The sequence below is a fragment of the Epinephelus moara genome, chromosome 18, assembly GCF_006386435.1.
Source record: "Epinephelus moara isolate mb chromosome 18, YSFRI_EMoa_1.0, whole genome shotgun sequence".
NCBI classification, from domain to species: Eukaryota; Metazoa; Chordata; class Actinopteri; order Perciformes; family Serranidae; genus Epinephelus; species Epinephelus moara.
The window spans coordinates 24,893,780-24,914,420 of NC_065523.1; the positions used below are offsets into that span (position 1 = coordinate 24,893,780).

A 20,641-nucleotide genomic window follows, 5' to 3' on the forward strand; every position below is an offset into this window, starting at 1 on the left:
TGAATTATTCCCTTTCTGCCTCCTGTTTTGTTTCTGTCTACTGTAACTTTAAAGGGATAGTTTGGATTTTTTTGAAGTGGGGAAGCAGGCTGGAGTCTGATATGGAGGGGTCAGCCACAGAACGTATGTTTGCCCACCTAAATTAAGTCCAACCTTAAAAAAGAAGACAATAAATTGTTATCAGTTTAAGTGTACACTATGTTGAGAGTATTTTCAGCGCTTTGCTTTTTTGTCAGGAAAAGCCATTAACAGCTTCAGTTCTCCATCTATGCTCTCGTCAACGCCACCAGACTCTATTGACAAAAACAGTCATTTTAGCTTGCTGAACACAGAAGCTGCTGGTCTACCGCTGCCTCCATCAGTTAGTTAGTTTGTGTTATTGTGTGACTTTGGTGAGTCTGAACTAAACCTTTTAAATGCCGAAGTCACACAATCCAACAAACAAAAGAACTGACTGAGGCAACGGTAGATCAGCAGCTCCTGTGTTCATCAATGTTAAATCACTGTTTTTCTCAATGGAGTCTGGCTTGACTGATGCTGATTTTTGATTGATTTTTGACCCCTCCTCAGCAGACTGCTTAACTTCCATGTCAGACTCCTGCCGACATCTACTGTATTTAATATACTGTGTATGTATAAGTACCCCATAAAACCCCACTTTAAAAGATCGGAACTATCACTTTGAGATTGTAAGCCAATGAAGTTGACTCAAAACATTTGAGATCCTATGTTACATCCAGTGAAAAGCTACACACAGTGCAACTGTTCAGCGCCAGTTTCAGAGTGACGCAGTCATTTTCATGGCCAGTGCTCACACTGTGTAAGTAGCAAATGTACTTGCACCCTTCACTCAGATTGTGTGCTGTTTAACTAGCAAAAATGTAGCTGGACACGCCCTAAATGCACTTGTACCATGCACTATAGATAATTTAAAGAGGGCCTTTAAATAAGTATTTCGCCACTGGAAAGATTGTCTTTTCATAAAATGCATCAGAAAGACGTAAATGCTTTTGAAATTTGTGCTACATGACAGGAGAAAACAAAGAAAAGCAGTGTGGCATTCACCTTTGCTCAGGCGGTAGAAAACCTACAACTACCAGAAGGCACTGCGCCGCACCAGACTAATAAGCACTCCCACTTGTAGATGACGCAAATCTGGAATTACAGTTAAACAGTAAGCTAAAACGTGTTTCTAAAACATTTTAGGTGAGAAATAGGCAACGCAGTGTCAGCGTGTGTTTTCTCTGGGTACTCCGGCTTCCTCCCACAGTCCAAAGACATGCAGGTTAATTGGTGACTCTAAATTGTCCATAGGTGTGAATGTGAGTGTGAATGGTTGTCTGTCTCTATGTGTCAGCCCTGCTATAGTCTGACGTCCTGTCCAGGGTGTACCCTGCCTCTCGCCCAATGTCAGCAGGGATAGGCTCCAGCCCCCCCGCGACCCCCAACAGGGTAAGCAGTTAGAGAATGAATGATAAATGCAGAGTTTTACCATTTGATCGGAGTTTGGTCTGAGTTTGAGAGAGATTAGGCAATGTTTAGATTAGGTTCAATTACACATATATGTGTAATTGAACCTACCCACGTTGTTGTTGTTGTGATACAAGATTGGTTGAAAATCAGCAAGTATCCCTTTAATGTTCCTCAAGTAGAGGTTAAAATTTGCAGTAAAACAAAAGCATAAGGCCACACAGAATGTGACTTAGTGTACTCTGGAGTATGGCTTGAGCTAAAGCCACGTTTTGTCATTACAGCAAAGATGTGATGATGAAATTAGACTGTGCACTGGCAACAGCAGGTGTCGCTCAACCAACGTGAGGCCAGTTTCATTGAATTAGTAGCTTGCAATATGAGATAATGTCCACTCGCTCATTTTGACATGATCACGCATCAACACAAACACCACACTTGCGACACATACATGACCCAACAAGAGCGCTGTAGGACTCGCAAAGGTATCTTCAATTTTTGAGTGACACTTATTTGTGACGTGTGATGCAGTAAGCAGTGCTCAAGAGGTATATTTTTGAAACGGGGCCCTGATCCACATCTCCAGCAGCTACATATTGCTACAAACGTTGATTAAAAAGTCCAAGTAATATTCTACATCTTGTACCTAGCTTACTGACAACATATGGTGTGATAGTGACAGTCATTTAATTAAGTTCAGCTTCTGTTTTGGTTCAAGAGCTCTGCCCTTTAGCTGCCACAGTTATTTCTTTAATTGGATGTTACTGTTATAATTAATAAAAGACACCCACTCTTAATTCCCACTGCCAAGATGTATCACCTCTGTTTTGCTTGACTGTTTCAGGATGCAGCACGACAACTTCTGTGTCAGCTCTCTAATTTACATTCAGCTTTGATGTTTAAACAAGAGCAGCTTTGAACGATTTTCCACACGCCCTCTGAGGACTGCCGTCACACAGGATGTTCCTGCTAATTAGCTGCTGAGGTTAGTGACTGGACAAAGTGTCTGACATGTAACACATGCTGGGATTTTGTTTAAGAAGAGGATTTCAAGGAATGTAAGACAGCATGATCCCTGCTATGTCAGGTCCAGTTATCCAGGAAGTGTCTGACAGGACAGATTCTGTACTCTTTACACAGATTATTATTTCCTTCAAACATACAAAAATGTACTCATTATTTTCAACATAATCTCACACTTTGCAAAAAAAGAAGTTCCCCAAATCCCATCTGAAGAACCAGTTTCCTTCGACTGCTGGAAATACTGCAGTTAGCCGTCAATGTACTTCGTTTCCACTGTGTGACTGTTGCGTATGGAAAAAGGCCTCCAAGCGAGGGCTTTCAGACCAGCGACACACAGGGGCACCAGGCACACCAAGTAGAACATGACACTGTGGAGGCTCTCCAAGGCACTGCAAACAAGGAGGTATGAAATAGATTTGTTTATGGCTACAGTAATTGAGGCATCACCATTTGGCCGGTTGCTAAATGAGGTAACAATGATACAGTATACGTTACAATCTGAGCATGTTAGGCAGACGTGATGTGTTTCTCAATGTTTTTAAGCAAAGACCTTCTTTTAGCTTTTTTTAACCATTCCAGTTGTTGTTTATCACACTTGTGCTAATGTAATATAACTATCTGACTCCAAAGCTCAGAGTTTATGAAACTTTATTACCAATGACCTTTAAAATGAAAGGCCACCTCTAAATCACTGAAATTTATTCATTCGTAGATAAACATGATGGGGAAAAGAAACGGTTTCTGAGCATTATACGTTTCCATACAGTAGTTAAAGCTGAAGTCATCACTATGACTGGTAGTGGTAGTTCTTCTTGGATCCAAATGCTGATCGTAATATAGTGTATGAGTAATAACTACAATAAAACAGCTACCGACTGTAATCACAGGGATCTCAGCAGTTATGACTTGAAACTATTGAGATCAATTAACTTAAAATGGTGCACACTAGTGGCTCTGCACACTTACAGTACATCCCTACTGTTCACTTTCAAAAGCATAATCTAAGTTGGTTCCCATTACTTTGGTGTTTTTCAACCTGGACCCCATTGTCACATGTTTTTGTGTACATGACTGACGGGAACAATTTTGAAATCGGTCCAGTATTGAGGGAGAGAGCTGTGGCGAAAAAGGCTGCTGTAACCACGTCAGGCAATTATGTACCGTCAATTTAAGTCTACTACAAGTGCTTGTTTTTGCCACTGACAGGCTCAGATTGTCACTCTAAGTGTCTGACAACGTTATGGAAAGGATCACTAAAGAGGTAATTTTTTGTTAAAGAGTGAGATCCTTTTTGTTGACCAAAAACAGCCCAGAAATCAGTATCACCAAACCCACCAAACTCCATTAAATTAAATAGCAAATTTATCACTGCAGGACACGCTTCATTCAAAAGCGACAAAAACAAAATGAAACTCAACAAAGACATATTTCTTCGTCTTTCCACTTTCCCAACAATTAGCAACTCTGGTTTGGTTGAAATAAACCTGTATTTCACCCAGTTGTGAGTGTGATGTAAATGTGAAAATATGCTGACTCGATACAAGCTAAAATTAGTGTTTATTTAAATGGAGTCTGGTGGGTTTGAGAACAGTGGTTTTAGGCTTCTGGTTAAACATAAAGGATTGTACTCTTTAACAAAAAGGTCTGTTTCTGTAGGGATCCTTTCCATATTGTTGTCAGGCACTTAAAATAATAATGATCTGAGCCTGTCAGTGATAACAACAAACACTTTTAGCCTGTTTCCCTGCTGCCAGCTGCAGCTCTCTCCCTCAACACTGGACCAACGTAAAAGAAATGTTGTTCCCATTTTTTGTCACTTAGACACAAAAATATAAGAAAATAAGGTCCAGGTTAAAAAATACTTAACGTTTCCCTTTATGGGATAGATACATTTCTTACAGCCTGTTGTAAAATAAAATGGCAAGATGCCCATTTGTACAGTGAAACAGTTTCTGCTTGCTGTGATTATTCCCTCTGTTCATGCTGGCTGTGAAGAAATGAATTCCTAACTTAGCTCCAAAATCCACAGTCTTCCCACTGTGCCAAAATATATTCCTAAATTAATCAGAAGTTTTAATGAGGTTTGAGTTAGTCAAATAATATGGACAACTTACGAAGTCAAAGTCAATTTGGTGATGTATTTTAGCACATATAGAAAGAACTGTGGATTTTGTTTCCTATCACTTACATTGGAAATGCACTAGAGAGGGATCTCTTGGAAGTATGAACAGGAAGAATAGTTACAGCAAGCGAAACCCTGTTACTGTGTTCATACTGGCACCTGACTCTTCTCTTAAGACTGACCTGAAAAGTTGCATTCCACCCATCACAAATTAATTCACTTAAAGTTTTTTTCATACTGTAGTGGCATGAATTGAAACTAAGGGCTGTGTAGAGGGAACAACATCAAACTGAACACTTTAGGCATGCTCGTGGAAATAATTGTCAGTAATATAAAGTATGAACCATTTATGAAGCATGCAGACCCAAGGGTCAACGTCACCGGCTGGACCTCTTATAATATTGATATTGTCCTTCAGATTATGATGTTTATTTTCCAAGTCCAGGGAAGCCTACGAATATTATAATGAATTAAAACCAAACAGAATCGTTACCGTCAACAATCTATAAAAAATAAAGTGGATGAAAGGTAAGGTGCAGAGTTAGAAAAATGTGTTTTCATGTGTGTGGTTCTTTTGTTTGGTCAGACTTTTTTGGTTCGGCTCAAGTTTTGACCTATAAAGGAACAGTTTAAAAGATTTAGAAGGATTTAATTCCTTCAGTATTCTTTGTTCAGGAGGTTTTTACCCAGAGGCAAACTATCCGTAGATGTCTCTTCCTCTCCAAAACGAACGGACTGGGAGTTTCATGTTACATACCAGTGCTTCTCGAAGGCTGTTTGTTCTGTATGTTGCAGACGGTCCGCTAGCCCTGCACCTGCTAATGTGTGCTCACCTACTTGCTACTGTAAAAACATGGCGATGCAACATGGTGCAACACTTGACCGTTAAGTGAAGAAGAAGCAGGAAACTCTCTTTACCTTGGATCTGAATACTTCCCCGCTTCCTTCAGCTGTTCATATCCAAACTGGTTGAGGATATTAACCACTATCATGGGGGCCAGAGACTGAGCCGGCTTAGTGAACAGAGCATTCGTCCCAAAGACCATTGAGGAGAGAGGGGAACTGTGGAAGGGGGGATAAAGAAGAAAACATGACACAATATTATATCACCAGTCAAATAAATACAGCTGTGCATTTAGCACTGGTTACAAATTCCCTTTTTCAGGTTTAAACACAATGCTGCATCAAAGTGCAAACACACCAGGTGATGTGCTGTAAATTTGGATGTAAGGAATTAGTGGAAATGTGCTGATAATCGTATTTGTTTTACCTGCGCTTGTACTTCTGCAGGTCTGTGTCAATGATGTCAGCCACAGGCAAGCTAAAAAGACTGAAGGTAGCTTGGGTTAGGACCCTGCATAGGAGATACAGAGAGAGAGAGAGAGCATATATAATCCAATCAAGATGGTGTTATTGTATAGTGTTAAAGTGAAAGGATGTTGGATCGAATGTCTTTTAACCTCTTACATGTTAACGGTGAGGAAAAATGCCAGGACATAGTGGTGCTGAGGACCGAGTGCGAGCATGACAGCCGCCATTCCAGCCTCTATGTAGAAAGTGTAAAGTATGATCCTGTAGTAGCCAAGATCATGGAGTAGTCTCTGACAGCTCAACACTAACAGCTGGGATGGAGACAAGGGGTCAGGAACAAGGCATAAATATAAAGAAGCATTGGTATGTTGAAGGTGCGTTCAGGTGCTTGTACAGAGCTCTGAAATCTGAGTGAGTTTGAGAGTGGACTGCAAGAAAGCACTGTATTAATAAGCTGTGTTGTAAGTAATAGTCAGGACAAAAGGACGCCACTGAGGGAAAATACCTGTGGACAGATGAATCCCGCTCCGTACATGACGCTCTTGGCGAGCGACGGAAGCACATCTGGAGGAATCAGGTGCTCAGCAAATATCATTGTAAAATTATTAAAGAAGTGTAACATGAAAACCTGGAAGAAGTTCATGCACACGAACAGCTGGAAGTCCCTGTTGCTGAGAATTTGCCAAATCAAAGTTTTTAACATGGAGAAGGAAAACGCTGACTGATGGGAGGTCTGATCAGAAGACTCCGTCGCCTCCGATTCAGACACTTTGCTATCAAAGCGGCTCTCACTGTGGAAGCCTGTGTAGAGCATGCAGCCACAGCTCAGGACGGCAATCAGCACTGTGAAGGCTTGGAAAGACGAAAAGTCCTCCATGTTTTTGGACAGGACGCCACAGAAGAGGACGCTGGAGGAGCCAATGAGAGAAGCCACCTGGGGAATAAAAGGGAGGGGATATGAGATAGTCAGAGAGTTCCCCTTTTGGCTTAGGGGCACACAGAAGACAGATGGCAGAAGTGTTTGGTGTTTACCTGGTTGTACTTTATAAGCCTTAGTCGGCTCTGATGTTGGCCAGAAATCTCTGCAAACAACGAACATTGTGCCAGCAGCACAAAAGTCAGCATGCCGTCAAAAGCACAAAGCGTCACAGCCAAGTGTAAGCCACTCAGCCAGTCGCCGGGGGCGTACGTCCGCCATGGGAACCAGGCTAGAAGAAAAGCCAGTGAGTAGAAGGGAGCGCCATACAGGATGGAGAGACGTCGCTGAGAGCAGCAGGGCACCTTGGAGTTATCTTGCAAATAGCCGAAGAGAGGGTCATTGACTGCATTCCACACCATGTACACCACCTGCGGAGACAGTGTGATTTACTGAAACTGTTTTAAATAATGCTGAGAAGGGTTAATTGATGAAACAATCGACAGAAACACTGATTATTCATTTAACTAATTTGTCATCCAAATATGCATTCTAGCTTCTAAAATGTGAAGATTTGCTGCTTTTCTTTGATTAACATGATTACAGATTGAGTATCTCAAGGTTTTCTGAATTTGATGCCTGCAACACCTTAAAAAAAAGTTGTGATAGGGGCATGTTTCCCACTGTGTTGCATCACCTTTACTTTTAACAACACTCAGTAAGTGTTTGGGAACTGAGGAAACTAATTTTTGATTTTATTTCCCCCATACTCTCTTTAAATACAACTTTATTTGCGCAACAGTCCGGGGTCTCTGTTGTCATATTTTGCGCTTCGTAATGCACCACACACACTACAAAGACACGCTGTTATAACACATGCAGGATGTGGCTTGGCATGTGCACGTTACGCCATGGGTAACTTGCACATCTGTGAAGGCCCCATGAATGTTAAAAGGCACATACGGGTTTTTGAGCAGCAGATGTTGACATCCAGATGACATCTTTTTCAGGGACGTCCCCGCTTGTTCCAGCAACATGATGCTAACGTACATTAGGCACATGTTACAACAGCGAACACACCGCCATACCATCACAGATGTTAGCTTTTTAACTTTGCGCTATTAACAATCTGGATGGCCCTTTTCCACTTAAACCCAGAGGACATGACGTCCATGATTTCCAGAAACAATTTGAAACGTGCACACTTTTCCACTTTGTGTTAGTGCACCTAAGATGAGCTCGGGCCCAGAGAAGTCAGCAGCATTTCTGGATGTTGTCGATGTATGGCTTTCACTTTGCATCTGTAGATGCAGCGATGAATTGCATAGACTGATAATGGTTTTCCAAAGTGTTCCCTAGCACAGCCATCCATCCATTTTCATCTGCTTATCCGGGGCCAGGTCACGGGGGCAGCAGGCCAAGCAAAGCACCCCAGACGTCCCTCTCCCCAGCAACGCTTTCCAGCTCCTCCTGGGGGACCCCAAGGCGTTCCCAGGCCAGATGAGATATGTAATCCCTCCAGTGTGTTCTGGGTCTGCTCCAGGGCCTCCTACCAGTGGAACATGCCTGAAAAACCTCCAACAGGAGGCACCCAGGAGGCATCCTGATCAGATGCCCGAACCACCTCAACTGACCCCTATCGACGCGAAGGAGCAGCGGCTCCACTCCGAGCTCCCCCTGGATGTCCAAGCTCCTCACCCTATCTCTAAGGCTGAGCCCAGCCCATGTTGTAATATCCTTTAGACAATCATGTTGGTTTTTAAAGCAGTGCTGCATGAGAGGTCAAAGGTCACATGCATTTAATATTAGTTTTCATCCTTGCCCCTCGGATTCTCTGAATCTTTTGATGGTATTCTGGATTGCAGGTGGTGAAATCCTAAATTCTATGCAATTGTGCATTGAAAAACATTGTTTTTAAACTATCTGACTATTTGCCCATGCAGTTATTCACTTGTGGACAGCTGAGCCTTTCGAGGATGCCCCTTTCATACCCCAAAATCATGCTTAAATCTGTTACCGAACCTGTATACCTGTGGTATGTTCTTTTGTGTCTCCCAATCCCAACTTTTTTTGGAACATGCTGCGGGCATCAAATTCAGACCGAGTGTGTGTTTACAAAAAAACAATGCAGTCTATCAGTTTGAGCATCAAATATCTTGTCTTTGCACTGTATTCAATTGAAAATAGGTCAGAAAGGATTTGCAACTGGGGCTGTATACTGACATACATCTGCATGCAAAGAACAGCACTAAGTCAAGAAAACGTACTCACCTGTGATTGGTGGAATGCTCCCTCTGATATCTTGTACTTATTGAGAAATAGTTTGACATAGTAGAAGCTGAATATGTTGTTTATCATGCTGGCTCCCAGTGTGGTCATGGCATATGACACAGCCGCCCAGTCCAACCTTAAGGTCCTCAGGTGTCGGACTACACTCATCCTTCCTGGGGCAAGTTGAGGCAGCTCAGGTAACTTTGGTAACAACCAAGTTGATGTTAACTTGGTAACGTAGCTAGGTATAACTAGCTGGAGTGCGGCAATATCCTGGCTTGCAATAACTATGTAACGCTGTTGTTGTTTGGCATTGCTAAAAGTATTGCTAGTGAAGTTGTCAGCACTCCAGAGCAAAGAAAGCGGTCAGTATTTAGCTTGTCCTTGTTCCAGCTGTCTCATTTTCACGATGTCCACATGTCACGATGTCACTTCAGGTTAGGACACTTTGTGAATGTTCATTGAAGGTGTGTGGTATCAAAAAAACTTAACTGGAAACCTGTCAAACCCGATTTCTGTGCCGGCTACGCGGAACAGGGCGGGGCTTGTTGATAACAAACATCTGATTGGTCGGGAGAGTTCTTTGGCTCTACTTGCTGCTTCGTGATTGGTCGATAAAACGGCTGTCAACGGAAGCAGGAAGTTACGACAAAGAAAACATTTTTAAAATATATTTAACTTTTGTTGTAGAGTTTAGTTTGTAAACTGAACTAAAAGTTACTTTGAATATTGAATATCTGTTAAAATAAAAAAAAAAGTTAAAAGTTGTTTTCCTGTATCGCAGTCATATCTGCCACCTGCCGGATGCAGGCGTGTATCTGCCACGTTGCTGTAGACAACAGACTCTCACCGGGAGGATGTAGTTTACGTTTCTCCACGCTCGGTGGTGGACGGCGGGGAACTTACAGCTGCTAGTTTACTTACACAGACACCCGTGTGTCGGGTCTCTGTCAGGTGGAGCCGCTGACAGACACGCCACGCGGCTTTAAGATGTTGACAGACGTGATTTTGGAGGAAGAGTTTGACAAGAGTGGAGAGGCTTGGTATGACCCGCAGGACCTTGAACACGGTAAGTGCTGCTCGGGTCTGCGGTCGCACCCTAAGCTGTGTCCGACTGTGTGGGCTGATGTGTTATTACTCCACAGACAGCAGAATAATGTAACTGAGATACTGTCACATCAGCTATGGCACAAGCTTGTTAATGAATACACAGATCACATGGGTCTTCTCTGCACTGACATGACACAAATGGCTCTCAGTTGAGATTTAAGTCTATAGTCTACACTTGTGACTGAATCATCACACAAGTCATGAGGTGAAATCTGGTGTCCTGAGGCTGTCACAGCTCCCCTGTGGGTGGTTTCCCTCTGAAACACTTGCTTTTCATGCTTGTTGTTTGTGCTGTTGAGTTCACAGCGGTGGCTTTGAGATAAAGAGATTTCACACAAGACTAACTGCATATCACATAAACCATAATAACATTGATGATAAGCAATAACCAGGATAAAACTGGAAGATAATTCTCTAATATGTACTGAAAATACACTTTACAGTTGTGTTTCTCCTTAGTAGGTCGATATTAAAATTAAATTATTTGTCAATCTTTTTAATATACATATGTATAGATAATTATTATTTTCATTATAAGTTAATCTGTTGATAACTTCTCTATTCATTAATTAGTATTTTGGTCTATTAAATTGTCAGACAATAGGGGAAACATGTTCATCTGTGTTTTCCAAATCCCAAAATGATGTCCTCAAATATCTTGTTATGTCCACAACCCGAATGTTTTCAGTTAAATGTGGCAGAGATGTAATGAAACCAGAAAATATTTTTATTTAAAGAGCTGGAATTATAATTTTTTTTTTTTTTTTCCCCTTTAAATACAGATTAATCAGTTGTGAAATTAGTTGCCAATTAATCTAATCGTTGACAGCTAGGCTAATTGATTAATGATTGTAGCTCTGTCACAATAATAAGATGAATATAGCTATGTATATGTATGTATAGCTGTGTCTAACTTTAGTACTTTATTTTACTTTATCTTATCTTATCTTAAAAATTGTAAGAGAATTGTAATGATCAATAAGTCGATGGCAAAAAAATGAGCGGCCACAACTTTAACTTCAACTATATTTTGTCCCTAGAGAGCAATTAGTTGCACAGGAAGTAAAAACACACTTGAAAAGACACGAGAGAACACGTAAGAATAAAATACTCAACAATCGGAAGGAGTGATCTGAAACAACAACTTCATCAGTGTGAGGTTTGATGCTTCTGTCTGACATATATGAATGAAACGTGAGTATATTTGGGGTTTGACCTGTGCCAAAGACTTGTTGCTTACAGCCCTGATTAATTACTGTTATAATTAAAATGATGAATGTAGAAATAAATGACCAAGTGAGCAGTCTGTCCAAGATGAAGGAAAAAAATCTTGGCCGTTATGGGCAGAGGAGTCACATTCCTGATACACAGGCGGGTCTTTGCACAAAGTGATGGCAGCAGGAAGGAAAGACTTCCTGTAGCATTTTACAGCTGAGCTTACTGCTTGTAGATTTAGGATCCCAGTTTGTGCGGCATCCTCCTGTTCGCTACAAGACATTCACCAGATTGTTTTTTGGCTGCGTGGCAGGTTTGAATTAAAAATCACAGGGGGCATACACTGCTCAGTGCGTGAAACATGCTTGGTTTCATTGTCTTCCATTCAGAGGGCTAGTCAACACTGCTGCTGGACAAGATCCAGACTTTAGTGGGAGAAAAGGTCACAAGATCCCAAGGCATGCCTCAGATTCCTGCTTGATTCACCAGTGCCAGATGCTTAATAGTGTGACACAATGAGGTGTATGTGTGTGCGCCAACCTTTTACACACGCTCCAGTTCTATCAGTTGCCTGTGTTTGGGCATTGAAGCCCATCTTGCGCCCCGTGTTTACATCTTTTCCTGTGTTTCTGACAGATCTCCACTTGGCAGCGGAGCTTGGGAAAACCCTCTTGGACAGGAACCATGAGCTGGAGCAGGCCCTGCAGCAGATGTACTCCACCAACCAGGAGCAGCTGCAGGAGATAGAGGTGATAAATGTTCGGAAGGAACTCATGAGAGTTCTCAAGGCCCCCGGCAGCACTAAACTCTCAGCTGCATTTCCATTTCACCATGCAAAACACATGCTGAAACATATACACCTTCTGCTGTCGGTGCATATTGACCTGCAGATATATGGTGATTTTATTTGAATGAGACAACAATGACAGATTCATTGAGGAGCTCTTTCACTGGAAGCGAGGCGCCATTGTGAATTTCTTTAAATAGGACGGAGTAAAAGCTAATCCTGATCAGTCTGACCCAGTAGTGAGCCTTTGGTGTGGCCTTGGCAGGATGTTCGTCTGCCTAATTATAGGAAAACTTTCACCTGCTTATTTGCCGCCGTCTACCTTTTACTTGGACATGGTCAAGTCAACAAGATCTTAAAGAAGGCTTTGCTTTTGCTACAAATATTTATGTGTTATTCCCAACCATTTCCCTTAAAGGACCCCTTTTCTATCATTGAGGAAACTGACGACCCCTGACTGACATGTTTTATTGATATTTTATATTATATTTAATGCATAACAATACCATCACAAATAACTGTACACTTAACTCAAATAGTGAACGCAATAACTGCAGGAAATTTGTGAAAAATGGTTTGGATTCATTTTGAGCACCTTATTTCATGTGAATATTTCATCAGAGATGAGTTTTCCTTATATTTTAAGGAACTTTCTTTCTTTTTTTTTTTAAAGATATGTTTTGGGGCATTTTTGCCTTTAATGGATAGGACAGCCAAGTGTGAAAGGGGGACAGAGAGAGGGGATGACATGCAGCAAAGGGCCACAGGCTGGACTCGAACCCGGGCCGCTGCGGCAACAGCCTTGTACATGGGGCGCCTGCTCTATCCACTAAGCCACCGACGCCCCGATTTTAAGGAACTTTCTTAACAATTCTCCGTCTGTATTATGTATATATTTTTATTTATTTTTAGCAATCATACATATTTACTAGGCTTCTTTTTTGACAGTTTCAGTGTTTTCTTCCAACTGACTCTCGGCCATTATTCTTTTAGCTCCTTGGTTGTTTTAACTGTGTATTTTAATATGCAGGACGCAGCCGTTTAGCACAAAGTGAAGGCTCTGTGAATTATTTATCAATATTTAATTAATTATTATTTGATTAAGATTTATCCTGTTTTTAGATTTATATCTTGAATAATTATTTAAACTTTAAAAACCGAAAAAATTACTTTTCTTCACAGAAATAATTGAAATGCTGAGATATAGCATTTAACCCACTGCTCTGTAATTATTATTTTTTAAAGTTTTTCTCACACCCCTTAAAAATCAAGAAGGCTTTGCGTCAGGACCCTCTGGCTGTTATGTCAGTCTACCTCAACAGCAGAGCATAAGCTCATAAATAACCACACCTAGGCCCTTATGTTTCAGTACACACACATCATGGCACCGTGCTGATCTATTTGAGTACAAGAACATGGCATTGAGCGGACCAACAAAGATAAGAGCCTTAATTTGTTTACGGTAGCGAGGGCCTGTGGCTCGAGGGTTTATTGAGGTTGATATGATAATCCCCATACGTCTCCCTGACTCTCATCCTCATGCAGTGTCCGCCACTGGTCCTACCCACTGCACTAATAACAACCTCAAAGCTATGTGTGTGTGTGTGTGTGTGTGTGTGTGTGTGTGTGTGTGTGTGTGTGTGTGTGTGTGTGTGTGTGAGAGAGATAGAGAGCCGTGCTGCCGTCCTTGACAAATGGTTGCATTGATTTCTACCAGAGAAAAGTAATTTAGTTGAAAGAAGATGGTGAGCCACTGCAGAAACATCTTTGTAGATAATGAGCACATTCTTGTCCACCGTGCAGTATAGCTCACAGACGCATGTTATGGTTCCCTGCCACAATGCTGAGTCCTTTTAAAGGCCTTTAACTGGCAGCTCTTTTTATCTAAGGGTGCCTTTGTCTGTGTGGTAATAAAATGTGTTCACGTAGGATGTAAAACCAAATGTAAAAGTGTGTAAAACTTGCTATCACCTCTCTTTTCTTCTCTGTGGGTCGGGTTTAAAGAAGAGTTAAATAACCTCACATGTTGCTGCTTAATGTGTGATAATCAAGTGTCCTGTAGACTTTAGTATCTCTCACATTAATCTGAATCAAGAAATCAAATCTATAAGCACATGTGGAAGAAGAAATAGGGAGCGCTGCACTGGGTTAAGACACCAAGTGATAGTAAAAAATCAGGTGCTCTTCAAGGATAAGGCAAGTAGTCGAATAAGAATAAAAAACACAAAGACTGTCCAGCTTCATTAATGTTGAAGTCCATAGTATAAGTTGGCAGTCCTAAAAGTATCTTAAACACTTTGACTGTAAGTAAAACTCCTTCATAACACATGGACGACCAATGCCTGTCAACTTTAACAGCCTTCATCAGGGTATAACAGGCACTTTAAAATTTATCGAGAGGCCATGTGACCCGAGAAACACTAGAAAACAATGACAGTGAAAATAACAGAAAGAAATGTAAATATGTTCTGTGACTGACTCCCACATGTGACAGCAGAAAAAGAAGCTGAATCATGAAAAATAAAATGAAGGTCAAACTGACAGTGACAGTAAAAAAAACCCAGTGAAAATAAAATAAGAGCTGATACACTGGGACGAACAACAGCTGGACGAGACAGACAAAATCAAATATCACAATACTGCTACGATACTGTAGGGTCGACTATCACAAAACATATATATATGTTTACACAATGACATTTTTGATAAATAAGCATCAGTAATGTGGATGTAATGACTAAGGGGGTAAAGGCAAATTAAAAAAGCTAGCACAATAAGTTCAGAAAATGACATCACATCACTGTAATGTAGCCTTTAAAACCAGGAAAACACAACACTTTTTTATGATATCATGGTATCCGAAATCTAAGATGATATCTCGTCTCATATTGCAGTATTGTATGATATCAGTGTATTGCCCAGCCATCTGGACAACAACCTCACTGGGCTTATAAACACGTGTGTAGGGCTGCAACTAACAATCACTTTCATAATCAGTGAAAACAAAATTAAAAAATGTCCAACACAGTTTTCTAGGGCTCTAGGTCACGTATTCAGAAGTCTTATTTTGTCCATCCAACAGCATAAAACCAAGCGGGGAAAAAATGAAGCCAATGATTAAAGTGCCCAAAACTGCAGTTCCTCTAATGGCCACTTGAGGCTGGCTCTAAAAGCGAGTCACTCCCCGCTGACCCCCATGTTAAAATGCCCAACTTGATAGCCTGGTGCAAAAAGGGTTTTGATCTTAAAAGTTAATTTAAACATTCATGACAACTGTGCAGGGGATTAATTTTTATCTAACTAATGCGATTACATTTTGTTAAGGCTTAAATTTCTGCATATTTAAGGGCAGGGCTGCTCTGAGCGACTGTTTGCAAGGTGTCATCCCAGTATGAGCCAGAGTCACCCCTCGCTCTTCCACAGCTTTACCCTCTCGTCCAAGTATGGTCACTTCTGGCTCCAAAATCCAAGATGGCAACAGCCAAAACGCCAAACTTGAGGCTTCCAAACGGGAATCTACAAACCAATGGGTGTCGCCACTGTGGCTATGTCTATTATTTTTACCCTGCCTATGTCCAAAACCTAAAAATACTCAGTTTACAATTATATAAAACAAAGAAAGGCAGCAAATCCTCAATTTAGTGAAGATGGCAAATTCACAACAGAGTTACACTGATTCATACATGTGTCATTTATTCAAGATATACTATAACAAACCTCAAAGACACAAACCAAGCTAAATCTCATTTCCCTCTCTTGCTCTCCAGCACCTGACCAAGCAGGTGGACCTCCTGCGTCAGATGAACGACCAGCACGCCAAAGTGTACGAGCAGCTAGACGTGGCTGCCAGGGATCTGGAGCAAGGCAACCAGAGACTAGTGCAGGACAGCCGCCTGGCCCAGCAGAAGATCCAAAGGTCCGTCCACTAGTTATCAGTAAATATATATATAAAATCACATGTTTAATTAACTGCAGAACCTCAGTGCCATATTTCTCTTCATTCTCCTTCAGTCTGACAGAGACCATTGAGGGGCTTCAGACCTACGTGGAGGACCTGCAGACTCAGGTGGAGGAGCTGAAGACAGCCCAGGCAGAGCGGAACAAAAGAGAGCTGGCAGAGCAGCGACGCAGCCTGGGAGCACAGAGTGTGTCCTGCCTCAAAGAGCTGTACGACTTACACAACGACAGGTATTTCCCATGTGTGTGTGTGTGTGTGTCATTGTACATGTTCTGCTCTACTGTGCTGGTAACAGAACCACAGGATGAGACAGGGACTATTTTCAGAGAGGGGAAATGCGTGGTAGGTGTTAGATGGTTGTCTTTCCTACACCTTTTAGATGAGCTCCTGTCTGTTGTCTGATCGTCTCCTACCCCCAATGCACTGCTGTCTCAGCCCCTTGAATGCTGACTGGACACATGCAGGTCACCCAGAGCCAGACCTCCTCCTCCCTCAGACATAATCCACAAGAGAAAGACTTTAATCCTCCTTCATTGTCTGCAGCGTCCTCATACATACACACAACTGTTGCTTCAGCCTGCTACGTGTCATGCCACTTGTTTGATGTGCTTTGGAGAGAGCAGTGGAGTAAATTACTGTTTGAGGGTCAACAAAATAATTGTCAGCCTTAAAATTTGGTAAAGTACGCCACCTATGTTTATGTATACAGAGGATTTGTCATGGCAGCACCCAGGGGCGTGGGTTTGTTTCAGGAGTGGAAACAATGATGAGATCTAGCAAATGGCATATTATGAGTGTAGTTTATTAAAGGTGTATTAAAGCTATATTAGCTTTTTTTTCTGTTTGGTTCTGTGTCTACAATTTTTATAGCTTCCTCTTGGATGCATGTTGCTTATGGTCCGACACCTGGGGTCTCATTTGTAGACATTGCGCACGCGCAAAACAAGGCCTGAAAGAAGCGTACGCCACTTCCCACAGAAAAGTTGTGATCTTTAAAAACAGACTTGATGGGAGAAGCTTTGACCCGTGTTCACGAACATTTTGGAGATGCAGATGGTGAGGTGGAAGCCTGACTGTAGAAACTGTCGAACATTTTTTGGCTTTAGTCTATATACATACATTTATAGAGATCTGACACTTTATGATAAATAATCTTGTATTTCCCTCCATATTACAGAAAACACTCTCCTTAACCGCATTAAAAGCCTAGATAAAATCCTTCTTTACCCACAAACACAAATATGCACTCTCCCTCTCTGACCCCAATCACTCCAGCAAAAAGATAAGACAAAATCTAAGTTGCCGGGCAAACAAAAAACACAAAGCACAAGCTACAGGACACTGTTTATAGAGGTTTTAGTGAGTAAACTTAAACTGCAAAGTTTTACTCTCAAAGTGCTATTTCCACACATGAATTAACATTCCCTGTCCCCGCTCAGGCATCTAGCCCACAATGGTCTGCATGTGGATGGACTCTGGTCAACGCAGGGCTCCTTCTATGACCGAGACAGACGCCAGGACCCAGAGGAGGAGAACGTGGCTCTCCAGCTCTCAATCCAGACCCTCAAGAGCCAGATAGCTGTGGAGCGGAGCCGCAGGGAGGCTGCAGAGCGTGAGAGTGAGCTGACATCTAAAGAGAACAGTGGCCTGGAGCAGCGGCTGGCACTGCTGGCCGGCTGCCGAGCCAGGCAGAAGGAGCTGGAGGCCGAAGTGGAGCAGCTGCGGCTTCTGTGGCGTGCTGACTGTGCCAACAGGTAGGCCTGACATATATGTGAACTAGATTTGATTTGTCAGATTATTTTGGCTCTGTTTTTTTGACTGACATTTGGTGATACAAGTTAAGACCTTCAACAGGTGTAATTTTGTGCCTCCACTCTCACCAGTGTCAGACGGCCGGACCAGCTGTTGCTGCCTGATACAGTATTCTTTGGCTCAGACGAAACACCGGGGCAGGATGAGACGGAGGAGAAGGTAGAAAAGGAGGAGGAGCAGAGAAGATACAGCCGGCAGAGGTGCAACAGTGACAGCATTTTGAGAGCGACGAACCCAGACGAGATTCGCCGTGGTCACGAGCAGCTGTGTATAAGGCGAGCGGAGGCGGTGAAACAGAGGGGCATCTCTCTGCTCAACGAGGTGGATGCACAGTACAGCGCGCTGCAGGTGGTGTATTCACAGCACGTCTTGTACAACTTACGCACGATAAATATCTCCTTGACTGGTAATAACGACTGCAGACAGCAGTTAAAGAAAATGTATGAATTTCCCTTAAATGTGCGTTGTCTAGGTGAAATATGACGAGCTGCTGCGGCGGTGCCAGCAGGCAGACGGGCCCAGCCATAAAGCCGTCCAGACGTCCAACAGCCCCTTTGTGAACAGCCGAACCCGCCGCCGCCGGTCCTCAGCCACTCTGTCTGACCTGATGGTGGTTCTGGAGGACGGCCAGCAGCAGCCCGAGTACAAGGCTCTCTTCAAGGAGATCTTCACCTGCATACAAAAGACCAAAGAGGACCTCAGGGACAACAGATGTCCAGGCGAGGACAGCGATGCCCAGGGATGATTGTGTGATTTATAACTCTGGGACTTGCACTCGTTTGTAGCTGTCAACGTTGGGGTTTTTTTCGACTAAGGAGAAACTTGGAGGTTGCTTTGCTATTAAAAAATATCCAGAGGGTGCAGATGCAATATCTTAGACATGCTGCAGTCATCTTATCTCCTGTCATTTTGGCACACCGATGCTTTTGTTAGTCAGCACTGTTCCTTTTATTCGTCCTTATCAAAAAAATTACTTGTTACACAAGTGCTTTCCAAAGTTCAACCACAAACACACAGAAAACTATAGATGGCAAAAAAATAATGATAAGAATTATTACGTCGTAAGACCCTGACTAACAAAAAGCACATTTCAGTGTGTCGTATTACGTCCTCCAGCAGTATTCAGTGTGTATGTAATGCTAACCCTGTGACCACTTGATCATTTGGTGCTTGGGAGAGAAACACACACAGAAACAGTATTGTTTGTGTGTTGGAGTTGTTGCTGTTCTGTAAAAAGAAATGTTGTAATAGGATGAAAAAGTGTAGCTATGTAACAACTAAAGACTCAGGAGTTGGTGATAATTAGCTTAACGGCTAATGTGAGTTGGTTTTTGTAAGTAGGCAGTATTGAGGGTCATTGGCGTGTCTCCAGATTAATATCAGTGGACACTGTAAAAGCTAGTCTGTGCTTTCTGTTTTCATGTCTGCACAGCTTCTGACGAGTGTCTGTATGCCAGTAGGACACGTAACAGCTCTGCACTTTTTATGACTGAATCATATTTTTGCCTTTTTATTTATTTTTTTTTGAAAGAGAAGATTAAATTATATTTATTTTCTTTGTTGCTAAGTATTCAGAGCAGATTGGTCAGCTGACTGGAAAGTAATTGTACACTGAGGTGCTTATTTTGTGGTTGTAAATATTCTGTTCGACACGTGATTGAAAAGAAAATACAGAGGTAAAATTGAAAAAACTACAGAAATGTTCTCTTGCTTATAAACAATTTCCTATGCCTCAAATTGCAGGAATGTTTCCTCTGACTCTGACATTTCCTGCTCTTAATACTGAGCAGAATTTGATTTCAGGTCAGCATAAAAACAGAAATACTCCATATACAGTTTATTTGTACGTCTAAGTTCACTTTCCAGGTGATGTGATGCTCATGAGAAACAAAGCTTAATGGATAATGCTGATGTTTGAACATACAGTACAGTATGGTATTTAGCAATATGCTGTTTTGAAGCTGTGAAACTCTTCTGATTATTAAAAACATTAATGCAAGAGCCTGCTGAGTTTTCTCTGTGTCCTAATGTCTAAAACATAACTCTGTCACCATCAGTGCATGCATCTGAAAGTGGGCGCTGCAGCAAAAGAGATAGCATCACTACATAGTTTGTGTGCAGAGTTGTTTCAACATGTCCTCCCTAGAAACAAATCAAAACACGCAGCAGCAGTGTGGCATTTGCTCTCCTACAAAACCCAGAGGACTCCAGCGTCCCCGGTCTAGCAAACAATTAATGGGGCTTTGTCTCTTTTTCATAATTAGGTTTTTGCATAACTGAGATTTCCTCGCCCTGCTTTCAAATCCAATAAACCTCCAAACAAGGGGATTGCATACCACGCTTGCCTGAAGGGGACAGATCTTGGCAGTGTTATAAGCAGACGCAGGAATATTACAAAGGCTTTAGCGAAGCAATCCGCAGAGGTCCGTGTCAAGAGTTAGACCAATCATATTGTGAAAATTAATTAGTACAGAAGCAAAAAAAATAGATTAACAAAAGGATTAGCTGTCAAATCAGCAACATTATCCCTCATGGCAGGGAGGAAGAAAGTATCAGAGCTGAAGTTCCCATTACTCATAATTCAACTCAGGCAACTCACTCAACTTCATACAGATGCTGGAGGTTATTTAAAGTAACACCAGTGAT

General features: G+C 42.0%; 2 protein-coding genes across 2 annotated transcripts; one reads left to right on the top strand and one right to left on the bottom strand.

Annotated features, from left to right (window-relative positions):
- Positions 1 to 94: 94 nt before the first annotated feature.
- On the bottom strand, positions 95 to 9,630 carry mfsd13al (major facilitator superfamily domain containing 13a-like). The gene is made up of 7 exons (XM_050069742.1): positions 9,114 to 9,630; positions 6,959 to 7,273; positions 6,432 to 6,860; positions 6,083 to 6,237; positions 5,886 to 5,969; positions 5,534 to 5,677; positions 95 to 2,882 (listed from the first exon to the last, which is right to left on the bottom strand). The coding sequence occupies exons 1-7, from the start codon at positions 9,279 to 9,281 to the stop codon at positions 2,741 to 2,743; spliced, it is 1,437 nt and encodes a 478-aa protein (XP_049925699.1). The 5' UTR covers positions 9,282 to 9,630; the 3' UTR covers positions 95 to 2,740.
- A 306-nt stretch (positions 9,631 to 9,936) lies between these two features.
- On the top strand, positions 9,937 to 19,990 carry cdr2a (cerebellar degeneration-related protein 2a). Its single transcript, XM_050070069.1, has 7 exons — positions 9,937 to 10,182; positions 12,075 to 12,187; positions 15,993 to 16,141; positions 16,237 to 16,413; positions 17,623 to 17,937; positions 18,067 to 18,343; positions 18,468 to 19,990. The coding sequence occupies exons 1-7, from the start codon at positions 10,104 to 10,106 to the stop codon at positions 18,738 to 18,740; spliced, it is 1,383 nt and encodes a 460-aa protein (XP_049926026.1). The 5' UTR covers positions 9,937 to 10,103; the 3' UTR covers positions 18,741 to 19,990.
- The last annotated feature ends 651 nt before the right edge of the window (positions 19,991 to 20,641 follow it).

Bases quoted from the DNA above. Each gene is read 5' to 3' on its own strand.
- mfsd13al (XM_050069742.1), bottom strand. From the start codon at position 9,281: ATGAGTGTAGTCCGACACCTGAGGACCTTAAGGTTGGACTGGGCGGCT. The intron at 6,861-6,958 runs GTAAACACCAAA...TTTATTCCCCAG, and splicing joins GGCTTATAAAGTACAACCAG to GTGGCTTCTCTCATTGGCTC. The intron at 2,883-5,533 runs GTAAAGAGAGTT...CCTTGTTTGCAG, and splicing joins GGGAAGTATTCAGATCCAAG to TGCCTTGGAGAGCCTCCACA.
- cdr2a (XM_050070069.1), top strand. From the start codon at position 10,104: ATGTTGACAGACGTGATTTTGGAGGAAGAGTTTGACAAGAGTGGAGAG. The intron at 12,188-15,992 runs GTGATAAATGTT...CTTGCTCTCCAG, and splicing joins AGCAGCTGCAGGAGATAGAG to CACCTGACCAAGCAGGTGGA. The intron at 17,938-18,066 runs GTAGGCCTGACA...CACTCTCACCAG, and splicing joins CGTGCTGACTGTGCCAACAG to TGTCAGACGGCCGGACCAGC.